Raw genomic sequence first — 19,973 nt, 5'->3', positions numbered from 1 at the left:
CCCGGGGCCGGGCAGGGAGCGGTGGGGCGGTGCTGCCGCCCCGGGCCGTTGCGTGCCTGCCCCGTTTCACAACCGCCGGCTCGGCACGGCACGGCACGGCACGGCACGGCACGGCACGGCAGGGCCCGGCTCCGCACGCCACGGGCGCCCATCGCGTGCGATCCGGCGGCCCCGCCGCACCCCCCCGCCGCGCCGGCAGCACGCAGGGCCCAGCTGCCGGGGAGGCGCTGCCGGGCCCGCACCGCCCCTCCCGACCGCACGGCCCCGGCGGGGGCTGCCGCACGCCGCCGCCTTTGTGCCGACCTTGGGCGGGCGGGACGCGGCTGCGGGAAGGGCTGCAGGGCGCTCACCGGGGCGGCAGCCGCAGTATCCCCCGGGGCACGCAGCGGGACACAGTGGGACGCACATCGGCACGCACCGGGGCACACACCGGGACACTCCGGGGCACACCGAGGCACGCATCGGGACATCCCGGCACGCACACCGGGGCACACCCTGGGGCGCACTGGGGCACACCGGGGCGCCCCCCGGGGCACAGGGGGGGCACACACCGGGACACATCGGCACAGCCCGGGGCACACCCCGGGGCACCCCGAGGCACACACCGGCACACACCGGGGCACACATCGGTACACCCCGGGACACCCCGAGGCACACCCCGAGGCACACCCCGGGCACACCCCGGGGCACACCCGGGCCGTTTCCCCGCGGAGCCCCCCCGTTGGGGCTGTGCCCTTCCCCCTGGGGCGCTGTGCAGCCCCGCATCACCCGCGGGCCATCACCGGGGGCACGGCGAGGCCGGTCCCGGCCCGCAGCCCCGAGGCACCGGGGGGGACGGGACCCGCTGCGGGTGGGGGAGCACCGCCCCCCAACCCCCGAGCGCGCTCCCGTTCTCGCCCGCGCGGGGGCGCGCCCCGCGGCCGTGCCGCGCCGTTGCCGCGGTGACGCCAGGACGCCGCCGGGGCCCGGCGAGGAAATGGCGGCGGCCACGGAGCGGCCCGGCCCCGTGCACGCCCTGCCCCCGGGGATCCGAGAGGTACGGGGCTGCGGGGGGGGGCCGGGCCCGGCTCACGGCACGTCGGGGGCACGGCGTTAGGTGGGGCGCGCTGCGGGCTCGCAGAGCTGGGAGGCGGGCGCTGCCGTTACACACGCGGCGCAAGCACCTGCTAGGGGTGCGCAGGGGCACGGGGGGGGGAACGCGTTCGTGCTGCCGCTCCGAGCGAGCCTAAGCCCGGTACCGCACGCCGTGTTTTGCTGCCGCAGGGGTGCAGAGCACGTAGCTGGGCTGAAGGGGTGCTTGGAATTGCGTGGGGAGCTCAGCCCCGATTATCTCCTCTTCAGGGCTGTTGGGGTGTCAGCTCAGAGCTGCGGGTCTTTAAGGAAAATAATACAACTGGGAATTTAGGAAAGAGCAAAAATAGTAAGGAGCTTACGGGTCCGTTGCCCTAGGAAAGGGCAATAGAAGTGGGTTTACTTGCTCTAGAAGATGCCTCAGGGCACACTGACAGTATTCACACGCGTATGTAGTTGTCCTTTATCTCCAGCTGGAAATTAATCTTATCCTCACCGTTCTGGACTTGCTTTGGTTGAACGTAATGAACCCAGACGCAGGGGTGGAGCACTGGAGCAGCTCAGCAGGGAAGCTGTGGAATTCCTCTGGTGGTACTGGGGGGACAGCTAAAGCAAGGTTTTGCTTTGGAGCGGAGGACTGGGCAGGCAAGCCCCTGAGCTCTCTTTCGGTTCTGCGGCGTGCCGCTCGCAGAAAGGTCTCCATGCAGAGGGTAAGCCAACCAGCACCTCTGGGTATGAGCAAGAGTAGTCTCATGTTCCTGTCCCATCCTACCCAGTCGCCTCAACGTGAGCTCTAAGGCAATGACAGGCCAAGATTTTGGGATCTGTTAGGAGTCATGGTTTTACGCATCCTTTGCTGCCACTCATTTCTTCGCTCAGCTGGCTTGCGTTGTAGTTGCAGGATAGTTACAAGATACTGGGCTTGGTTACAAGTCATTCTCACAATTTCCTGTCCTTGTATTTTCTACCTTTTATGTAGACATGTTCTTATTCCCTTCGCATTCTCTGCTTCTTGGATTTTATAGCATCTCTTTTGTAATTTCGCTTTTAGGTCGCTCTTAACATAAGCGGAACTTGTGCCAGCTGTAGGTTGTTCTGCCAAACGGAGCACATGCTCCCAACATGCAGCTAGCTGGCTGAAGGAACATGTGTATCCAGAGGGAATATGTTAAGCATTGTGATTTCAGCACCTAGCAGTGAGCATTCTTGGTTCCGTAGCTGCTTTGAGCTGCCTTGCTCGGCTGCGTGCTCAGGAGGTTGGGCTGTAGGGCTCAGAGTGGGGCAAAGCAAAGGATGCAGCCCAGAGCTGTCATCGTTCTGCTCTTCTGTGCTCTGGCGGATGGAGCTTCAAAAGCTGCTTGTCAGTACTTGACATCGCTGCCTCCAGAGCTGCACTCCTCTAGAGGATGTCACTGAGAGGGGAAGGGGAGGGAGCATCAGCCTGGAGCAGCCTGTCCTGCAGATAGTTCAGCTGCCAAAGCCTGCTGGGGGGGGAAAACCTGTCGCTGTAAAGCCGTGGCCAAGTTCTGTGTTTGTTTCAATTTCTGTTGCCCTTTCAATGTACCTGGATGGGAAGGTACAGTTTTGCCAGGAAGATCTTAGCGAAGAGGGAAGCAAAGCAGCAGCCACCTCCAGAAGAGAGTCAAGTGACACCCTGAGTCCTCCAAGTAGCAAACAAGGTTATGCCTAATTGTATATTTTATTTGGCAAGCAAATGACCCTTGCTTAATACAGAGCACATAATTAATTGGGCACAAGATATCCTTACATATTAGTAGTTCTCTCGCCCTAGGAGCTTAAGAAAGCAAGCAGTGCAGGAACTTCGAAGCTGTGTTGCACATCGGGGCAGAATGTTCCCTGGTATTTGACTGTCCACAAAACATCACGTACATTGCTAGCAGCAAGTGGTTACTCGTTAGATTTGCCACATGGACTGTAGATTGAGCACATAATGGTATCTTTACAAGCACATTCTGGTAACTTTCTGTGCTGTCTTTGGACCTGGGATTATTTTTCTTTACATAGATTCTTACATAGTTCTGTTTGCTTTAATTAGCTAAAGAATCTGTCATGCCAGCAGTGACTGGCTTGGTAGATGCGAACAGTACCCAAGGTCATTACGTACATACTACTTGCAGTGTTAATATTAATTTATAAGCAGCAGTACTTCTGTTGGTGCCTCTGGATGCGCACGGTAGCACTGACACGGAGTGGCAGGAGGTCCTATTGGCACCTACTTTACGAATGCTTCTTAAGATGGCGTTCACAAGTTGCCCCTGTGTTCACAGAGATTTTCAGAACTTAGCTAAAGAATTTTTACCGTTTTGATTTCATTGGGATGACAAGCTCCAGCTACGTGAGTGTTCTCAGTGGCTGCAACGTGCTTTGGAAATGTTCGAATGTATCTCCCCATTTTCGGTCTGAGCCCGCGTAGTACAGTCTGAAGAGGTGGGAAGCTCTCAGCGCTGAGCTGGTTAGCCACGGACCTGTGGTTGATTTAGGATAACCAGCTTTCAGATAGTAACAGCAACCTGCTTTGTTACTGCTGTTTGTCAGGGTATTGGAGGCTTTGTGAGAGCAGATCTCCTGAATGCAGACAGTGAAGTTCAGTTGTGAGAGTTCTGGCGTCGCTGGTGATCGCCTAGGGCAGCGAGGCGTTTTGATCTCTTGCTGTGCTCAGAAGGCTAGGGCTGTGTTCACTAGATTTCACTAGCTTTTCTGTGTCCTTTCTGCAACCAGTGTCCAAGTACCTTGCTAGGAATTTGAGGGTTGGCAGAATCTCTTGCATCTCAGGCGTCGGGGTTGTAGCTAGGGGGGACTTCCCAATGGTTGCAACTGCCGGTGTCAAATCAGTATCGTCAGACGAACAATAGGTTAATGATGGGCTAGATCATCAGTTCTCTGCACAGGCGTCACGTTTAGTTGCGATACACCGTGGTTCAGTTATAGGAATTCTCTGCTGTGTGTTGCACCGGAGAGCTGGAGCGTGCCACAGCACAGCCCCAAGGAGCTCGGGAGCAGCAGTGAGGTCTGCGTGGCACGGCGGACACGTGTTGGATGTTAGCAGGGCTCGTGTGTGCAGACAGCAGCAGTGCAGCGTGCTCTTTTATGATTCATTAGTCTGCTTTAAACACAAGCAGGAAAAAATTAAAGCTACCTGAAATCCGAGTATTATTTCCTGTCGTGGCAAACTGATTATTTTGGGGCATGTTTTGAATGGGATGCTTGAGAGCAGGACATTCTGGTTTTGCTGCAAGGCTTTTCCTACATTATTCATATGTATTCAAAGCAAGTATTGTTATTTTTATTTTGCAACTGCTTTTTTTATGGAAGTTGAACAAATAATTATGTATGCAGCATGGCTTAGCATTGCAACCTGCATTGCTCTCTGACTAGATGCTGACTGAAAACTCTGCTCACAATAAACTTTATTTTTTCGGAAGTGACAATTCTACTGGGACTCAAAATATTTCAGTGGAAAAATAAATAATTTCAATCAACTAACTCTTCGGTTTTGCATATGCAGTGGAAGACACCTCTTTCTTCCTAGAATATCATTTGTGTGGCTTGAGTAACCATTTCTCTGTGTAACAGGGATTAGGTAGTGTGCTAGAAGAGGGAAAACAGCATGAAAGAAATGGAAGTAGTATGGTAGAGGGGGAGTAAAATGAGAAGAAAATACGTTCAGATAATCAGGTAGAGGCAGAATGAAACAATCAATACACAGAAATAATATAAGAGCACCCAGCTGTAGTATAAAGAAATTTTATTTTCTGGAATATTGTGTGTAGTTCTGCTACGAGTGTAGGTTGGACAAATGCAGTGGTGGTTTTTGTTGTTGTTTCGGCTTGTTTTTTTTGTGCAGTCCTTGCTAAAGCAGACTCAGCGTGATGGAGCAAGTGGAGGGGGAGCACGAGCTGTTACTGCTGTACTATGCCCCCGAGGGGCACGGGGTGATGCGGGGAGGATGGTGAGTGCCTCAGTTCCTAAAGCTCTGCCTCCCCTGCACTGTAAAAGTAACGTACATGGAGTACATCTGTGTTCATGGCTCTGTTTTTAATTTTGTAGTGCACAGAGACACATTCAAAACTTTTTAAAAGAATCTCATTAATTGTGGACTAAAGGTCTGGCTTTTAAGCGTCATGGCCATTTATTAGTTTCTTGTTACTGTCTGTTTCCAGCATTGGTGACCCGTATTCTGGATGTCTTAACAACAAGGCACTTCTAAGTGCATAAATAGGCTACTTTTCTTTTAACAAGAACTTAGCTCTTTATTATTGTAAGGTTTGCCAGTGGAATTTGAAATACTAGTGGAGGAGAATGCAGTGCCCAAGTCAGCATTCCCTGTCATTATTTGGTCAAGTAGAAATTATGTAAATTCCTGTCACGTCATATTTCAGAAGCTTGGAGAGAAGCTTGTTATTCAGAAAGCTAAAAATGGGACAGACCACCAGTCTTTTTTTTTTTTTTCTTTTTTTCCATATAACGTATGTTGTGCATATGCTTACAGTACTGAATCAGACAGACTGAGCCATCCTGGCTCAGACCTCCACTTGCCCTTGGTAGCTAAAGGTAACCGTGGAATAATATTAGTTCTTCCAAAACTGAACGCAGCTCGGAGCTGAAACTGCTCCCACAGCTGCTGGAACATGGTAGCTAGAAATACTGCCTTGTGAAGTGGTTTGTTCTGGACCTAGCTCTGTCCTTCCTATCAAAACTGCAGCTCAAAACCTTATGGATCAAATGTATTCCTGGCTTATACACTTTGTCCTTAGAGAGTTGCTTTGCTTTTCTTTTTGTCTTGCTAACTCAACTAGCAGGGTTTTTTAGTATCCCTCTGTTATCTTTTCATTTCTTGTTTGCCCTGAGTTTCTCTGTCCGGGATGACCAAAACCACAATATTAAATTACCTCCCTTTTTAAAAAATTCCTTTTTTTTTTTTTTTTACTGCTTATCCTCACAGTCACTTTTCTAGTTACAGTTCTTCATTTTCTGGTCCTTCCAAATTGCTTTTCTTCCCTTATTTTTTTCCTGTTTGCATTTGAGATGATGACAACAGTCTTCTGATGAAATGTAAATAGGGAAAAATAGAATCTGAAAGTACGGATCATCATGTCCGTAATGCACACTCTTGGCAGTTACTCAGTACTCCTCTTCCAGAAAAGGTAGCTTTGTAAGCAGAGAACTAATGAAAACTTGTTCCCTATCTATTTGTATGTAATGATTGATCAACTTTGGTGCCTCGGATGCGAGGAAAGGAGTCTCGTGGAATCCTTTCTCCGGCACAGACCCTTCACAAGGCCTCTCCTGTCTGGATTACCTGATAAGGACTGAGCTCATGCTCCAGAGTTTTCTTCAGTAGGGAACTCATGAAGTCTTTCTTGCCCGTCTGGCTGTCTAACACTTCTAGACACTCAAATATTTCTGCCCTTAGTGTCAGGTTTGGTTATAAATAACCAAATGTTCTGGTTCACAAATCTTTGAAGGATGGCAAAAGAGAAATACACAAAAAATAATACTATTTCTCTTAGAAATTGTGCTGCTCTGAAAAAGATTTCATTTTTAAGTAATTTTCAAAGCTATAAAAAGCTGTCTGGCTCCGACCTTTAAATTGGTGTAGCCTTAAGATGGCTTTGTCGTTCTTTTGGCTGAGTGCAGTCAGCATCTGCCGCCTGGCAGCATTGCTCTGCACCTGTCTGCGTGCACTGCAGCAGCTTCTGCAAACGGTCCTGCAGCTCAGGGATTTCAGGGGATGCTCTCGGTGCCAGCGAGGAGCTCGGGTGGCTGGTGGCAATGACAAAAAGAGAGATTGAGAAAGTCCTGTGTGTGATTTGCCCACTGTGGGCACGAGGCCAGACTCTTGGATTTAGGATGAGAATGCGGGTTTGCGTGCCCCTTCCTCTGCTCGGTTCAGGCCTTTTGGGGCTATTTGCTGTCACCTGGGTCCATGCCGGGCAATGTGTCCCCTTCCCTCTTCCTATCACCTGGGGAATGGGTGTGAGGGAGAACAGGAGCCTTGTCCTGTTGAGTCCAGGTGTATATTATTCATTGTGCTATGACATGATTTATTTTTAGGCTCAGCAGCAAAATTAAAGTTGAAAACTGAAAAGTTTTAGTACTTGCATAAGACTTTTTTTTTTTTTAATCCTAGCACCCAGTGGAATTTCTGTAACTGTTTATCTGAAAGACAACAGTGGTGGTGCTACAAGAGAGCACAGTGTTCTTTTTGGGACAAGAGCCACCTTTCTGTCCTCCTAATAACAGCTCATTTTGTCCTTTTTCATTACGGCAATTTCAGTGCTTTGGAACCTTATGGTATTTATCCTGAGTAACAGTTTCATATTTCCAAGCACAGTTTGCAGCTGCCAGGAAAAATAAACTTGAATATTCAGTTCATTCAGAGCAACTGTAACTAAGAGTATTTTAAACTGGGGCAAAACTTAGAAATCGGAAAGTAAAGTTTGGCCTGGTAATTCCAGGGCATCCTGAAATATCATTTTTATCAAGCTATATTTAAAGTGCTAAAGGTTATTGAATCATGGGATAAATTTTTTTTTTGAAAGCTGTTTTCCTTCACCTAAGTATTGTTTCCTTCAATTTATCCCAATCTTTCAAAATGTCTTTTCATTTTTTGTAACACAAAGGATTCTTATATTTTCTAACTTAAACTGCTTTCATTTTTCTCGTTTTATGATTTTTGTAAGTCATTTTGTTATAAGCCTTATAACTGTTGGTAATTGTAAGAAAGGTTAAAGCACATTTTAAGCTTTTGGTACACAAAGACTACGCTGCCAGCTGTCACCCACTTCCCATCTTTCATGTCTTGAAGCTTGCCAAGAACTTTTTATATTTGTTGCTTTGAGGTTGTCTCTTCAGCTGTGTGATGCGTGTCCTCTGATGTAGCCATAATTCTGATCATCTCCTCTCCAATGCATCAGTGCTGTGATGCTCCAAGAATGGGGTAAAACCTCACATTTTCAAAGGTCATAGAATAGCCCAGGGTCGAATGGACCTCAAAAGCTCATCTGGTCCAACCGTTCATGGGAAAGGGAGCCTAGATGAGATTATCTAGCCCCTGTCCTGTTGCGTCCCGTCGATCTGTGCTGGTGAGCAGGTGCTCGCATGTCCTCTACCGAAGTGTCAGACCTTCGGCGTAGGTCTGGTGAACTTGTTTACTCAATATCCATTTCTTGTGCAGGTTCAGTTCCATATCACTTGTAAACTGAGCATTGCTTTCTGGAAGGGAAGAAGATTAAAATACATAGGAATGACACGCTGAGTAACAAGAACGTATTGAAGTCAGGGCACATCTATCTGTTCATTTTTATAAAGCTTTGCATACTGAAAAGCTTAGTAGTTTGATCAATTACAAAAGTATTGTTCCCAGTTTAATCAACTGTCTTTCAATTAGTTATCTATTACTTTGTGTTTTTAATCACTGATGAATATTTCATACCTAGCAAACTGCTTACATTTTCCACCCCACTCAAGTGCCATACACGCTACATCACAATAATATTCCCATCTTGACTGAATTATGTCACTCCAGTCACTTTTCATCTTGCCTGCTTAATTGGATGTGACTTGTCAAAAACATAGTAAGTAAAATTTTTCTGGCTCACACAGTCAGAATTTTCTTTAAGGATACAGTTTTGTAAAACACAGAATAGTTCATTTTATTTGAAATTAGTACATCAAGCATAACTTGGAGGTACTTCAGTTTGTAATTCCAGTGGGAGTTCCTACATAGCTAATTGCATAATTGATCTGCCTTGGGAAGTTTCGGGTAAGCAAAAGTGCTGCTATAGTTTGTCATTTTCCTGATGTTGAATTTTCTTTATTATTTATTACTGCAAGAACATATCCGATCGTAAATGTTCCATAGCATTAGTTTAAACTGTTTGGAATAGAAACTAATCATTCAGTTTTTGTGTTGTGCAACTTGTTTCTCACATACAGTCTTAAAATTGTATCTCTTTGTAGATGTCTCGGGAGGAGACTGTGTGTAAATACTGTGGCGTCAGCTATTTGATTCTTCATGAATTTAAGGTGATGGAAGAAAAAGTAAAAGCAATGGAAAAGCAGATTGCATTTTATGAAGGAAGTATAGAACGGGAAAAAAGACTTCAGGAAGAATTGCAGTCTCTTTACCAAGACCTTGAACACTGTCGAGCTGACAGGGAATCAAAAACAGAAAGGTCAGAGCATGTTATCTAGTCTGATGTTATTCTGCATGCGTATGTGTTAGGTAATGCCATTCCAAAGAAGTTAAAAATACAAATGAGATTTGTCTGTCTTTTGTCAGATGTAACATATGTTGTAATGTGTAAATCCTATTTTGTAGTATTCTGTAGAAGTGAGTTTTGAATTCCTTAACAGTTTAAAAACAGTCAATATATTTAAAGTGAAAGAAAGGCCTGAAGGCATTTCGGAGGTATTTTCCCCCCCTACACTACACAAAGGGGAAATGATCAAATATTTAATCTTATCATTTTTGTAATAAAAAATACTTCAAAAGAAATTCTGTGGTGCTGGGGGTTTCACCACTCTGAAGTTTGTACTTACTGTCTCCTATCAACGCTCTTTCCCTAAGGAGCTTACAGTTCACTATCAGTATGATGATACAGAAAGCTAAAACAGTTACTTGGGTGCTGCTTGTGGCTTTCTTCCTCAGAAAAGGGAGCCTGCAAATGCTTTCTGGTGGTTTGTGAAGGCCCACGTTAAAGGGGGAAGTGTGTATTCCTTAGATCTCTGGTATGGCAAAATATATATGTGGCTCTGTTCAAATTGACTGCTGTTAGAATGATGAAGTATAAGCAAGGGAATTGGGAACTTCTCAGTAATTCCTTGCTCATCTGAATCAAACTGTTAGCCAGAAGCTTTTTACAGGAGCAATATTATGATTTTAGTATCGGGACAGTCCTTTTGATTCTGAAGACTCCCAGCTGGGGTGTTTTTGCACGACTGACTCACACCCAGTAGCAACTGATCTAGGCCTGAAAACATGGAGCTTTTGGGGTATTAAGGTGCTCTCCCGAGAGACTGGAAACACTGGAGAAGGAACTATGGGTTGTCTGTAGGTGAGGCACTGGCACCCATTTACTTTTTTTTTTGTGAATCATTCAGATACTGTAACAAGTTAGCATAACTGTTATTATGTTTAGTTAGGATGTTGTAGTGTTTGTTAATGTAGCTAATGAAGCACTCATTTTGACACACAAGTTCACCGAAGGTTGAACAAAATGTATATTTCGTGGATCACCCTCCTCGCACTGTACTTTAGGATATTATTTTCACTGGCACCAAAACCTCCCTCCTCCCCCGTCCCCAGAACGAGTTCTTTGGTGTAACAGCACATTTCTGAAGAGCGAATTCACTCCTTGTTCCTTTAATGGCTCTGGGCAGCAATTATAGTGGCAGTATTCAGTGTGTTAGCAGATACAGTGACAGCATGTTCTTGTTGTTGAGGATCATTTGCCAGAGGAAGACTTACATTTTCATTTAGCTGACTTTTTGTGGAAAAGCTGGAAGAGTTAATGAAAATTTAATCTCTGCACTTTTTCCCCCTGAGGCTTGGCTTGATTTAAAACCTGCTGAAATCAAATGGAATACTTTCAGTAGGCTTTCATTCAGGCCATAAATCAACTATTGTGCTTTGTTAAATCAGCTGTCTAAATATTCCTTATCTCCTCTCTACTATTTTGGGTCTCTCGTTACCTTGTGCCATTGGCATGAACTAACTTACTCAGTGTACTATCTTTCTCCTGGTTCTTGCATGGTTGACAAATCGTTCTTCTCAAACTTCAAGTTTTTATCAGAAGCCAAATAAGCCCCTTTTCATCTTTGGTAGACCAAGAGATTAAATCCTTCTTGTTAGGTGCAAACTATTTCATTTTTATATTGCTTTTTGGTTGAAGCATTGCTATTGTTTGTACCTGTGGTTAACACTGAAAGCCACCTGGGAGCTTCAGCTTTTGTGGAACTCAGTTACCTGCCCTTTTGAAACTTTATCGGAAGAAGGGGAACTGACCGTCATGCAGGTAACTATACCGATTCAATCTAACACAATGATGTGTGTTCAGACCTGTAGTAAGAAAACCTTGTTACTGTTTGAAGAGATTACTAATGTTACCAGAGCATCTTTGCTCACCTCTGCATGGAAGCTCACATACTTGCATCTTTCTGAAGATTCATGCTTAAATCCACTCAGTCCTTTAAATGATGCTCACAGTTTTCCTTGCTATGGCAGACAGTCTAGCCACGTAAATTGTTATGATAACTTTGTCTTGATTTAAACTTAAATTGCGTAGCTTAGAAAGATACTAACCTGGCTAAATATCCTAAACAGTGTAGGTCACTGTATAAAACTTCCTCATGAGGATTGTTCTTTTTGTTTTCACCTTCAGGTTTTCAGTGTGTCAGTACCTTTTGAGCATCAATAGCAGTAAGACGGATGGAATCCCTTCCCACCCACTTATCCCTCCCCTTTCTATGCCCCCTCCCACCCCACTACCCCCAAAAAGGGAAAATAAAGAACCCGAAACCCCAGCATGGTGTTCAGGTTTGTGGTTTCGTCAGAGAAATCTTGTGTTACATGACCCTTGGGAATTTTGGAGTTTCTTTTTCATCTTGTCACTTTGGATATTGAACTGTTTGTTTAAAGATTCATTCTCTCCACGTGATCTTATCAGGCCTGGTTTCTTATAAAATTCCAAGATTATGAGGACTATTGCAGCTATAAAGAGACCTTCCTCAAGGAATTTACGCTTTAGAGAGGACCTTTAGATACTCCCAGGTTTTTCATTTGTCCTAATTTCATCTCTTTATCAGTGTTCTCCAGTCATTAACTAGTCTAACTGCAGTGGGTGTGCACTTTCTTGTTTCTGTTTTTCATTTGTCAGAACTCTGTTTGTTGTGTCACTATGGACTGGTGGGAAGAAAGGATTTAATCAGTTATTATGTCATTAATTAAGAAATAGAATTACGTTGAACTCCTCCCATTTTCAAGCTAGGAACATGGTATGAAAGATGTGTTTACAATATCCTTGATGTTTTCAAATCACTCGGAAAACATAAAAAGCTCCATTAGAAATTAATAATTTTTAATAAGTATCAAATGCGGTTTGGGTCATGCAGTCAGTTATTCTTATTGTATCTGGGTAACTTGGGAGTCGTGTTCTTCTTTTCACTGTTTTAGAAAGCATGACTAACTGCAGATCTGTCAAGTACTTTCAGAATATTGGAATATAATTTATCTGAAAAGAAATCAGTTCATAAAGTAGTAGATGAGTACTTCACCACACTATGGGTGTTCTGGGTGAGTCTTGGGTACGTGCTCCTTCAGGGCTTGGTGGAAAGAGGCGAGTAAATACAACAGCAAGAGGCATTGGGTGGGCATGGGCTTCAGCAAGTCCCCGGGTTTTGCACAGATCTTTTCCCAGCAAAAGGAAATAACGTATTGTTTTTTATACTGTAGAGGGAATACAGAGCACAGAAGTGCTGGAATTTGTCTGGCTCTTTCTGCATTTAATTCTACTTTTAGACAGCTCAAGTTGCAGCATAAAGAAGTAAGAGCACAAGAGCTGTTTTGTACTGGGAAGTGCCAAGTGCGTGCGAGTTTTTTCTGAAGAAAGGATATGAAGTTTAATCAGAGACTGCCTTCGACGTATTTAATTGTATTTGTTTTATAGTGTAACAGTACATACTTCTTCAATTAGCTACATGATAATTTTAGGGTGTACTTATTAACCAGGAAAAAGCAGAATTTTGTATAATGCCAAAGTGTTTTAATATGTTCCCTTCAGTGCTTGCAAACTGATCTGTATATTCTGTCCTGATGGTGTCATCAAGATGCCTCAGGTATTGCCCAGCCTTGTGCAGAGAGCCAGCAAAAACCTGATAAAGTTTAAGTGAGACCCTGTGTTCACCATCTGTAAAGCAGTGAATTTCACCCTTATATTTAAAAACAAACAAACGAGAATGGGAAAAAACCCCACACTGACAAAAACTTGTCACAGTCTCAGAAAGCTAATCACCACAGTGCTTTGGGGAAACGATCTCTTGCTGTTGGACTCTTATGTTAGGGATGTTGAAGCCAGTAACTTCCCTATACAAAACATCCTTTTTGCTGACTGGTGATAGCTCAGTCCCATTCTTCATGTGTTAGAGCTGTGATTGTTCTAGTTTTGTCAAATTATTAACATCATTAGCTGCCAAGATCAATTACTAATAAACAAAACAAACTCGGTGACTAAGGTAGTCCAAAAGCGTGATTCACAAAGCACAAAACTCTGCGATAAGGTTTAATCTTCTCCCAGGTTCCTAGTAAAAGGAACTGTCTCTTGGTGAGACAGAATTCCCTATCTGGAAGAGACAGCAGTCAGTGGAAAATGCAAAAAGTAACATGAAATCTGCATTTTTGCTTCCGTGCGTTCTTTTCGTATGTATTTCATATAAAATATTTTCATATTTAATAAGTAAAATTAAAATTTAGATTAAAAATCACAGATGTTCGTATCTGAGAATGGTGCCACATAATGCAAAAAAGGCCTTAATAGCTGTAAAATGATTCTGGACATAATTACAAGGCTTTAAATGGTTTCTTTCAGTTCATACTCAGACAAAAAGACTCACTAAAATCCACAGGGCTTCTGCTTCTTTATCTGTCAGAGTGAAATTTGAAAGCTCTGCGGTTGTTTGCTGAACGAGGTTAATACGTTGCGTGCATGTGCTTGTAGGACAAGGTGTTATTTTCTGGTGTTTTCTATGACCACATAGCAATGAAGCTCGGATGGGACCGGGTTGAACTCAGGCTAATCCTTGAATACCTCTCCCCTGTGCTGAGAGACCTATTTTTACTTTGGCCTTTGACTTGCTCTTGAACTTGACTCTGCTTCGACGACTGCAGAACGGGACGGTGGCTGCCCAGGATGCGGGGTGAAGGCTCCTGCCCCGCTGCCTCCTGAGGGAGTTCCTGGCGCAGGAGGCGAGGGGAGATGGGGCGCCTCGAGCTCTCGTCCTGCTCTGGATCGCGAGGCTCTGTGGACTGGAAGGTCGGGGAGCCTCTCGTCAGAGGGAAGACACAAAAAAAGAGGTTTCATTTGCTGCGAGAAATTAGTAGTAAAAAGATGAGTTTACATGGATTGTTATTATTTTAGAGTTGAAAGGAAAAGCTTAGTTTCTCCTTGTACTCCAAGTTGTAATGTATGCAACAGACTTGGCTCATCAGCAAGACATTTCTCTAGTTTGGGGGGAAGAAACACCAAATCCATAAAATGCAATACATTTCTATTTGGCTAGATTTGTATTATGTTAGGGAAACACAGTGTAGTGTCTTTTTCTATATAATTATGTGGTCTCTACTGTACCTGCAAGGACTAGAAAATTTCTGGTTAGGAAGTATACACTTACTCACGCGCCTTGAGAAACTTCTGTTGAAATTTGCAGGTGCAAATATATAGTATAAGTAAAAAGTCACCTATAAATTTGCCTTAACACCATTTCTTTTCTTACGCAATTATCAAATTACTCATAACTGTAATCTCATTTATTAATCTGTTGAGTCAGGTAATTCTACTGACTTATAAGAAGTTATTCCTGAGTTACCCTGCTGTGACAGAGACTATGTAAATTGCAATTACTGAGGGTGAAATCAGCAGCTGGAGTGGTAGCTCTGAGAAATAAAACCTTAGGTTTCTTCAAAGGTGAATTTTGACCTGGTTGTGACAAGGCAGTCATCTTTCTGTCACTATTTTCCAGACCTGTTCCAGAGTTTTACCTTTGCTTGAACAAAAATTATCCAGGTTGTCTTCACAGCATACTTTATATTTCTATTGCATTAATAAAGATAACAATTAATACAAGACTTGAAATGACTGTCAGCTTACATGAGACTTAACAGAGACCTTCACAAAAAGCCTACAGATTGGTTGCCAGAGATAACTTGCATTTGCAGTCAAAGTGGGCCATACGCTAACCTGCAGTCCACAGGTGAATGATTCTGTAGTGGCAAACAAAATCTGTGAAATAGCCTGGTCTTAACTTGGATGGTCTAAAGCTGATCACACTCGTAAAGGCGCTGTGTACCACGTAGCCTGCAAGAGGGTTGCTTTTTCAAATCTTAACTTTTGAGAAATGCGGCTTCTTAAATTTGAACAGTTGTGGTAATTGTCACTACTTTTAGGACAATTAATATATTTGTTTGCTGGCAATAATCCCTTGCAACTTCTTCTGTATTTTCTCGAGCTATTCTTTTCATTGCCGGCACTAGTAGTTAACATGTTATAACTCAACTCCCACTCTGCAGGCTTCCTCCTGTGTTCACAAAGAAAGTATGCTGGCTGCAAAGATTGGAAGTTAATTTTCACAGTTCATGCAAAATACAGGACGGAGGACAAGACCACTATGTTCTCACACCTCTCTTTTAGTTATGTCATCTAATGATCTGTTGAATTCTTTCCTTTGAGCTAAATATCACCAAAATAATATGCTTATTTTTTCCTCCTTCTTTTGGTGATGAGAGTAGACAGTGCAACTGTCTGGCATTGTCCGCATATATTTTTGTGCAAACAATGGGAAAATACCAATAATGTCCCTTTGCACTTTGAGTCTGCAATTCTATGCTAACCTCACTAAATCAAATGTTTGGAGTGGGGAAAAAAAAGTCTGCTTATTTGGAAGTTTCATTTTAAAACTATAATCCCAAGAAATTTATGGGTAGGTGTGGGCAAATTTTCCTAGCAAGGTAATGCTAGAATTTTCTTCATTTTTAAAGTTATTTTTATTTTATTTCATTTCAGTGATCACAGTTGAGCCCAAACAACTTGCTTTTTAATTACCAGATGTTCAGTTCTGGTTTTGACAGAGCTCTGCAGATCCAAGTTTCTTTATCAGGACTCCTATTTTTTTAAGTTTGCATTTTGGTGCAAATGTGTTATAGATGATCCATCTGATAACACTAGCTGATGCACAGAAAAACAACAGGCTTTGTTGTTTATTTTTAAGCTATAAATCATTTTCATTTTCTTTTTAAAATTGAAGCAAATGCTAATGTAATGCTTCTGCCATCCTTTGGTTTTGTAAAATACTTGCGGATTCAAATATTATTTATTTACTAGTGACAGTGAGTCACTAGTAGATAAATAGATCATTTACTTTTACAGTTAATCTAGTGTGAGTAGTGTTGAAAAGGACTAGTTTTTAAATTACATGTCCTTGTCATTGTGCTTTCAGGGATAGAAGAATATACTATAATAACTGCAGCTAGCAACTGAAAAAAAAACCCCTGCTGTAAACTGCTAATGAATGTTGTATGTGGTGTTGTATGTGATATTCTCTTTGCACATGTTACACAGGCAGATAGTTGGGGTCAGCTATCTGATATTCCTGTATGGTTCCATTCATTTCATTGCAGTTGTGGGAATAACCCAGGAGTCACCGAAAGAACAATATTTTAAATTTTATTTACACTGCTATAGTTGTGCTTGAAAAATACACAGGTCAGAACCGCTGCTGTAATGAAGAAGTTCAAAAGGTAAATTTTAGAGGCAAAGATGAATGCATAGGTCAGTTTATCTATTCCTTTGAACTGGCCGGCTGTGTTTGCTGGGGCACGAAGGTGGGTCATACCCTGTGCGTGCAACAGACCAGCACACAGAGCTGTGCACAGCTGCACAGTGATGGAGAACTCCCAGTGCCCCCGAGGGGCCACCCACCTTCTCCTCTCCTGCAGGCAGGTGATGGTGGAAAAGAAATGCTGGGTTAGTTCTCCTGCATCGTGGGCCCGTTTTATTTCAATATGTATTTACAGAACTATAAGCAAGTCAAAGGAGAAAGGCACATGAAGGTTGTTCAGCTACACGTCTTCCATAACTTAGAGATGGCGTTAGTTTGTAGACACACATAACATCCAGTAAGTGGATTTTAAAAATAAATGTAAAAAATTACAAAAAACGCGGTGCTAGCGAATAAACTGAACGGCCGTAGCAGGCATCTCTGCGTGTTTCCAGGGGCTGCAGGAAGCTGCACAACCCAGCCCCTGCTCTGCCCGCTGCGTCCCGTGCCGCACGGAAAGGGGAAGGCTGGGAAGTCCCACGGGCAGGGAAAGCCCCAGCCGGTCGGTGTGCTCCGCCGAGAGACGGCTGGTTTCGTTCCCGCTTCTTCGGGTGAGAAGGGTGGCGAGGATGGGGCACAGCCCCTCTCCCGGCTGGGTGTCACGGCTGTGTGACGTGCTGCTGCTGGGCAGCGCCGAGAGTGGGGTTTTATCACCTCGTGCTTACCGGGTGCCTCGGCTTGAATACTCCTGTACCTAACCAGCAGCACCTGCCTTCTGTTTCTGTTCACCTTTCCCCTAGCACAGATACTTGGCTTTTGCAGTGTCATAATCTCATTTACATAGACATAACTGAAGTACGATGGGACAAACATTAATTTGCATTTTTAACGTGCGCGTTATATTTGTGAGTCCAGATAACGCTAAGCTCCTTTCCTTTCCCAGTCCCAGATTTACGATCTTTCTTTGGTGTCAGATTTGATGGAACAGCTCAAAGCACAACCCACACTGTAATTTAAAAGTCTGTTGCACGCTGTTGTGACGACGCAGGAGAAGACTTTTCAGTCTATTTAAGGCAAATACTTAAAATGTGCTGTGACAGCGTCTCCTTCGATCCTCTGCTGTAGGGATGCTGCTTGCAGGCGCCCCGAGGAGAGCCGAGGCTGTGGCACGACCCGGCGCCCTGCCAGCGTTTGTCAAATGGAGCAACCACACTGTGGCCTTCCCACCCCAGCTTGTGGCCAAGAGTTTTCTCAGCCCAAACGCTGCTGATGTATTTTATTTTTATTTTGCTTCCTGGAAGGAAGAGGGGGAGTGAAGAGAAATCAACGCAGACTTTCTGGTATATCGTTAGTCTCGCTGGGAACGTAGAAACCTAGCTCTAGTCCAGAGCTTAACTCTTCCCTAAGGAAAATACAGGAAAGTGATCTTACTGACTGGACATTTTAGATCAGTTTGATACCAGTGTGATTGCTTGAGTATGAACAAGTAACACTTGGTGAGAACATCTTTGTGAAAAGCCTCTCTTTAGACAGAATATATTGTGTGTATTTTTCCATGATTATTTGCTGAGCACCGCTAATTCAGCAATACACGAGAACTAGAATGTGAAACGAGACAAAAGAAAACGACCAGTTGGGATTCGTGTTTCGCAAAAGCCTGAAACTGCGAAATAGACGAACAATCAGAATGGAAAAAAAATACAGTGCCGGTAACAAAAAATTTGGTATTTCCTGTTGGTTGGCTTTTGACATGTCCCCCTGCAGCCTGGGGGAGCTCTCTGTTTCCCTTTGCTGCACGTCCGTGCAGTGGTGCGCACAAGGCACGCAGGTGGTGGTGGTGCCTTGAGTTGCCCTGCGGGGATGAGGTGCCTGCTTGTTGGGCACTGCAGCGTCAGGCCCTGTTTTACAGAACAGCGTGTGTTTTTGGAGGATGAACGTTAAGGACTGATCTGGGGGTTGATGCCTCCATATGTTGGAAATGGCGTAATTCTTCAAAAACAGTTACTTTTGATATACATACCTTAATTTAAGAATGAAAATTAGCTGTGTTTTTCATAAAACCTCTTCTTTCATGCCTTTGAGATTAAAAACATACAAGTAAAAATGTGACTATAGTTTAAACAACTGAGTAGTTCTGTGTGGCCTCTGTGGATAACACTGCATTCTTAGTGTATTTGTAACAGCCCGTGAGCTGATACCCATAATATGCTTGCACATGGAAGCACACAGTATTATTTCGAGAGTGTTGCTGAAGCATCTCATACAGTGGGCTTAAGTTAGATTCTCTCCATTTGAAGGTCTGGTACGTCAATCTGAAAAGGCAATTATCATAGGAGGGACGTTATGCACAGTGGAAACAAAAGTTGGAGATTGGTTAATAGCGTGAGTAATACTTGGTTTTATTTAAATCTGTAGAATAACAAACCTAACAAAGGAACTAAAAACCAAACAAGATGAATTAAAAAATGTGAAAGAAGATTTGCGGTATTTCCAAGAAGAAAAGGAAGCTGCCTATAAGCAATCACAAGTGCTCAGGTAAGAACCCAAACAGAAATCCTGGAGTTGTGGCTCCTGCGGTGTGCCGTTAGTTGAGAGGATTCAGCGGAGCTGCAGGCATGGCCAGGAGGAATACCGTGAGAGGGAAGTGTTTGTAACCATCCCAGTGTCTCTTGCTTTTCCAGGATATGGTGAGGCACTGTAGTGTTACCAGAGGTAACCAGAAAATGCCACTCCTGATGGCTGATACTGTTAGCAACAGGCTAAGTTCTTCACAAATTTAAAATCATTAAATAGCACTTAAAAGCAAGCATGTTCCACTTTTAACACAGTGGAGATACAGTATTTCTTACATAGGTTGTCTGTGAGAATTCAGCATAAGCTTGGATATATAGTTACTTAAGCCTTATTGCTCTGATTTCTCAATAAAAAGTAATTGTACAATTTCATTTTTACATATAAGTTTAAAATGAACATTTAGAAGGGTGAAATTTCTTACAAATTCAATGTTCAACATATTTCATTCACTGAATTGTTGTAACCCAATATGCTACAAAATATCACGTAACAGAAAAGTAATCAGGTTTACTTTATCAGGTTTATAAATAATTAAGATAGTTTGTCACGTATATTTGCTTTTAAAAATGTACATCTGGTATTACTTTTCTGTCTTGCAGAAATACATTGGAACACCATTGCTCAGCTCTGAACAAGGCTGTCTCACTGTTTCCCTTTATCAGAAGTGAACTAGAAAATATTAAAGAAGTCGTGTCCAGTAATCTAGAGAACTGGGCTGCCCTGAAAGAAGAAATTTTTGTCCAGATAAAAACCGTTAGCAAAGAAGCTTTGACAGG

General features: G+C 43.7%; 1 protein-coding gene across 4 annotated transcripts in view; it reads left to right on the top strand.

Annotated features, from left to right (window-relative positions):
* The first annotated feature begins 955 nt into the window (after positions 1–955).
* Positions 956–19,973, top strand: part of LEKR1 (leucine, glutamate and lysine rich 1) — a 55,301-nt gene continuing 36,283 nt past the window's right edge. For 3 of the 4 annotated variants that reach the window (XM_035566538.2, XM_035566540.2, XM_035566539.2), the window contains exons 1-4: positions 956–1,036; positions 9,055–9,269; positions 19,039–19,158; positions 19,797–19,972. In XM_035566538.2, coding sequence (XP_035422431.1) covers positions 977–1,036; positions 9,055–9,269; positions 19,039–19,158; positions 19,797–19,972 — 571 coding nt within the window. In that variant the 5' untranslated portion in view covers positions 956–976. Of the gene's footprint in view, positions 1,037–1,626; positions 1,782–9,054; positions 9,270–19,038; positions 19,159–19,796; position 19,973 lie in introns of those variants that run through there. The other variant, XM_050712615.1, reaches the window with a different exon arrangement.

Source organism: Cygnus atratus, chromosome 9 (assembly GCF_013377495.2).
Source record: "Cygnus atratus isolate AKBS03 ecotype Queensland, Australia chromosome 9, CAtr_DNAZoo_HiC_assembly, whole genome shotgun sequence".
In the NCBI taxonomy this organism is placed as follows: Eukaryota; Metazoa; Chordata; class Aves; order Anseriformes; family Anatidae; genus Cygnus; species Cygnus atratus.
The sequence above is the reverse complement of the archived record's forward strand: the minus strand, read 5'-3'. Positions and strand labels throughout refer to the sequence as shown.